At 44.6% G+C, this 5000-nt stretch overlaps 1 protein-coding gene across 8 annotated transcripts in view; it reads left to right on the forward strand.

Moving 5' to 3' along the window:
* The window catches only part of pnpla6 (patatin-like phospholipase domain containing 6), a 109685-nt gene that overhangs the window by 55224 nt on the left and 49461 nt on the right, over window positions 1-5000 (forward strand). For all 8 annotated transcript variants that reach the window (XR_010034419.1, XM_063195855.1, XM_063195849.1 and 5 more), the window contains 2 exons: window positions 1768-1899; window positions 4857-4980. Coding sequence is in view for 7 of the 8 variants with exons in the window: in XM_063195855.1 (XP_063051925.1) it covers window positions 1768-1899; window positions 4857-4980 (256 nt within the window). In the remaining variant the exon portion in view is untranslated. The remainder of the gene's footprint in view (window positions 1-1767; window positions 1900-4856; window positions 4981-5000) is intronic.

The following is a 5000-nucleotide window of genomic DNA, read 5'->3' on the forward strand; positions in this document are numbered from 1 at the left end:
TTAGTCAACTAAAACGGTTATCGATTTATCGGGCGGGGGGGAATTGCAACTAGTCGCCAATTACGCCTTGTGATCACAGTTGGCAGTCTCTGTCCCAGTTGAAACGTCTCAAAACTCACAAAGGCGGCGGGGTGAATACATTGCAACACATAGTGATCACAGGTGACTTATCAGAGCTCCAATCTAGACTAATGAGAACATGTCTAGGCATTGAGCCCTGTTCAGAGAGATAGGATAGAGAGGCATTGAGCCCTGTTCAGAGAGATAGGATAGAGAGGCATTGAGCCCTGTTCAGAGAGATAGGATAGAGAGGCATTGAGCCCTGTTCAGAGAGATAGGATAGAGAGGCATTGAGCCCTGTTCAGAGAGATAGGATAGAGAGGCATTGAGCCCTGTTCAGAGAGATAGGATAGAGAGTCTGTGTGCAGTGTTGCCAGATTGGGCGGGTGCCCGCCCAGTTGGGGTACTTGGGACTAGCGTCTGCGGGTAAAAACAGGAAAAATTGGACATTTGGAGGGTTTTTTTCCAGCCGTTTTGGGCCCATAGAAGTCAATGTAATTTGTTGAATTTGGGCGGAATTTAGCACATTTTGGTGTTTTTTTAAAGAGCATTTTTGGCGGGATTTGGTCAGACACATCTGGCAACGCTGGCTGTGTGTGCACTAAAGCGACAATAACATGAAGGCAGTATTTATACTGTCAACGGTGCTGTAAACGGGGCTTGTGTACATATGGTCACTGTAAACTTTTCCAAGTCATACAGGTACACAAAATGTCAGGAGTTGTTAGGAATGGAGTGGAGGATTCCCCCCCCACCCCCTCTGTTTATTCATTTCACATCCGGTAAGGAATGATAGTTTGTTTTGAATGTGATTTGTAAAGTGCAGGGATTTTGGATTTGTTTGGGGGTTCTAAATCATATTTTATTTTCCCCATTCAATAGTATTGAACAGGGCTTGACATTGGCACCTGCCAAATGCTGGTAAAACTTTGCTGTGGCTAGCAACAATTCCAGTCTCCGTCACTAGCCACTTTGACAGGTAGTTCATTCCTTGGTGTGACAAATCATAGTAGTTGCATCAATTGTTTGTCTTTAAATGCAAGAATATTCTAACGGGGAAAAATAATGTCAACAAAACCACTAGCCACAGTGGTCGGTTAAGTTAACATCAAGCCCTGGAATTGAATAAAGAATATATATCCATGCAAGTTGACTTGGAGCACTCTGACTATGTCACTCACCAATGTTAAATGCTGAGGTGTTATTCATGACTATTTCTTTTACCGTTATTGGCCCATCACTGTTACTTGTCCTGCACTTTGATGTCAGTCTGTAAATGTCAGTCCTGTGTATGGTATATAGAGAGAAACGTAAATTTAATTTCAATTTCCTTGTATGACCTGTGCATATGAAGAAACTGGTTATGAAAATGTCCGAGGCAGTCTTCTTCTTGGTTAAAAAGCTTGTAATAAAGGTAGCTAATTCTATTTCCATAACCTGGTTCCAACTGAATTGAACGCCGAAGCTCTCTGAACTATCTTCATATGAAGAATACTATTGTCCATTGTTACCAGTCCATCACTGTTACCTGTCCTGCCGTGCACTTTGATGTCAGTCTGTAAATGTTAGTCCTGTGTATGGTATAGAGAGAGAAACGTAATGTAATTTAATTTTCCTTGTATGACCTGTGCATATGATGAAGAAGCTGACAACAAAAGCTGCCTTGCCTTGACTTGACTTGACTGTGTGTTGTGCTGCCCCCTGCAGGATCATGAGGGAGCAGCCTAACGTGGTGCTGAGTGCGGCCCACATGGTGGCCATCCGCATGTCCGCCTTCGTGCGTCAGATGGACTTCGCCATCGACTGGATGGCAGTGGAGGCCGGCCGAGCCCTTTACAGGTAAACCCCGACACAAAGGAAGTAACACATGGCGGCAACTATGCTGTTCTACAAGTGGCGGAGCAATTGCACACAGGGCCCCAGAGCAAAAACTGTTAGGGCCGGGCCCCCCATATGGCTTAACAAGGTCATAGTTTATACTGCGGGCCTTTGGCCCAGGATCTGAAGCCCGGGAACTTAGGCCCAGGGCTAGAGTTCCTGGTGCGTTTATACTGCAGGCCAACTGAAAATTCTAAATGGAATGGTAGCCGTGGTAACCCATTCAAAAATGACCTGTAAGCACCAGGGCTAACTGGTGGCCCTGGCAGTTGAGGAGGACCTGTTACCTGGACAACAGTTCTTGGTTTGGCCCAGTTCTGGCCTAGCCCAGGCGGTATAAACTGGTACAGGGGCTGGGCTTAGGTTCCTGGGCTTAAGTTCCTGGGCCAATGGCCCGCAGTATAAACTGGGCTAATAGGGCCCTTACTGCTACTGCAGGAGGGCCCTGGGCCCTGGGGCAAATGTCCTGCTTGCCCCTCCTATAACTCCACCCCTGCTGTTCTATGCTCCCCAAAGATTTAATGGCCCGATGTTTCGGATGCCATCCCAATCCCCAACACAACACATCTATTAAAACGTCTGAGATAACTTACTGTAGGTTTAAAAGGCACAGGCACACTTAAGGGGGATTCATACTTGTCGTGACTGGCGCTACCCTCCTTCATACTTCACTCGCGACCTCACTCGCGCCGTCACGTGACCCAAAATGACGTCACACGCCGTGGCGCGAGCTGCCGTGGCGCGACGTCGTGCACCCCACATTTTTTGTAACTTGTCGTGCGCCACCAGCGACCACGCAGGTAGGCAGACAAAGCAGGAGTTGCGAAGAGAGGCTACAACTACTGTAGGCTACTACAGAATGGATCCTGTATCATTTTGAGGATAATAAAATGTCCTAGAGAGTTATTTTATCTTCTCTCTTAAATGTTGTTCAGTGAAACAATTGTTTACTTTGTTCAGAAGCACGTTGTGTTCGACGATCTATTTATAAATTCTGCCGCCAGAACAATGCTCTCACATGGTCTTGGAATGATCTGGCAATGTAGGCTACAACAAAAAATATATGTTTCAATGTGGTAAGTCACAAGTCAGACGTTCAGTAGCCCTACAGCAGCCGTGTTTGGCTTTCTATTTTATACATCCGTAGAACTCACGCTGCGAGTTGCGAAAAATACTGCCGTTTCTCTCATGAACAGCAGAGGGCACTTCCGACAATGCGAGCGAAAGCGCTTTTGAAGTATGAATAGTCTGTCGCAAGTGATGACGTCATTAATGGTTCTCGCGCCACACGCGCCAAAGTGCGCACGTGAAGTATGCAGAGCCCTTAATTAACACAACTGTCATATAATTGAGTTACTCATTGGCCTCGTCTACTCATTTATTCTGAATAAAACTTCCGCTTTTGAAAACATTATGTAAAGACTTAACAATTCGGAAATAAATGACAGTGTAATACAAAAGACTGTATTACCACACACATAAAAAGGTTATGACTCGAAATGACACACACCCGTGTTGCACGTCTATGAATGACCTAATCATTAAATAACTCTGTGGCCTGAAGAACTTACCATGAAAAGATAGTGTGAAACGTGAGGGGTGTGTACTAATGTGAGGGGACAGTGAGCTCATTCAGTTACACTGACACACATGCATGTTATCACTGCACTGCTGCAATAGGATTCTTGTAATAGCAATCAAGACAATCAAGGCCACAGAGTTGTTTAATGATTAGCCCATTTATAAACGTGCAACACGGGTGTGTGTCATTTTGAGTCATAACCTTTTTATGTCGGGAACCCCTGCTGCGTGCACATCCCAAAAAAGCAATTGCCGTTGGGTACAGGATATAAAAGAACGCACATGAAAAAAGAATAAATATTCGCACATATTTATTCCTTATTTCACAGTCCTCTATTTCACCGAACGGACTTAATTAAGTAACTGTTTTTGCTATGGGAATGTGACCTCTTAGAAATTACATTTGCAATACAATTTGTTACGTATGTTTTCAGGGGACCTAGTGAGGGGTGGGGTCTGTTGTAAAGAGGCCACCTTCAATATTAGGCCTAAAGTGCAGGCGGAAATCCTGGTTTGTGTTCATTCATAGCAGAGATGGAAATAAGCACCAGTCCACCTGCCAATGACGGGTGAATTTGGCCTTTGGCAGGTGAAATATGTCAACCCACCAGTCACCTTGACAGGTGAACATTTTCTACAGGTGCCTGGGTTAATGCTGAATTATACACAGCATCCAACATCAAAGTTTTAAGCAAATGGTAATGAAAAGACTTATTGGCATCACATTAACTGAATTTATGACCTATGAAACAAAAGTATTGATCAGAAACTGATCTTACTTGGCATTACAATGTTTGGAACAGTTCAGTATGATAAATGTAAAAATGTTGACTGGTAAAAATTGTGAGTGACTGGTAGATTTTAGAATCTACCTGCCACAGTGACTGGTGGGGAAAATGTTTAAGATCCACCCCTGATTCATAGTATGGCCCTTAGGGGACTTTATAGAATCTAAAGAGGCCCCTCCGAATGAAAAGAGGTTAATCATCCTTGCCCTTAATACAACTTTTCCTCTATTGCATCAGGCCGAAGGACTACTAAAATATATATATTTTTTTTTAAACTGTGGAAACGTGTCATCATGACTAAAATTGTCCTAAATCCATGTAAATGAAGGATGAATCACCGCACACTGGTATCAGTGAACCTGATGAAGCAATAGCGAAACGCGTTGTTCACCAAATAAACTACCAGCAAAGATACCAGTGTGCGGTGATTCATCCTTCATTTACTTGGATTACTCTTACTCCACATTACCAGCACCTGGACAGTGGTTGTGCACAGGGACGTTACTTTGTGTCCTAAATCCATCTTTGTGTGTGTTCCCCCATCCTCAGGCAAGACGACCAGTCCGACTGCACCTACATCGTGCTGAACGGCCGTCTGCGTTCGGTCATCCGCAAGGCCAACGGCAAGAAGGAGCTGGTGGGGGAGTACGGTCGAGGAGACCTCATCGGGGTGGTGAGTTGGGTGCTCTTGTA

Source organism: Engraulis encrasicolus, chromosome 1 (assembly GCF_034702125.1).
Source record: "Engraulis encrasicolus isolate BLACKSEA-1 chromosome 1, IST_EnEncr_1.0, whole genome shotgun sequence".
Lineage (NCBI taxonomy): Eukaryota > Metazoa > Chordata > Actinopteri > Clupeiformes > Engraulidae > Engraulis > Engraulis encrasicolus.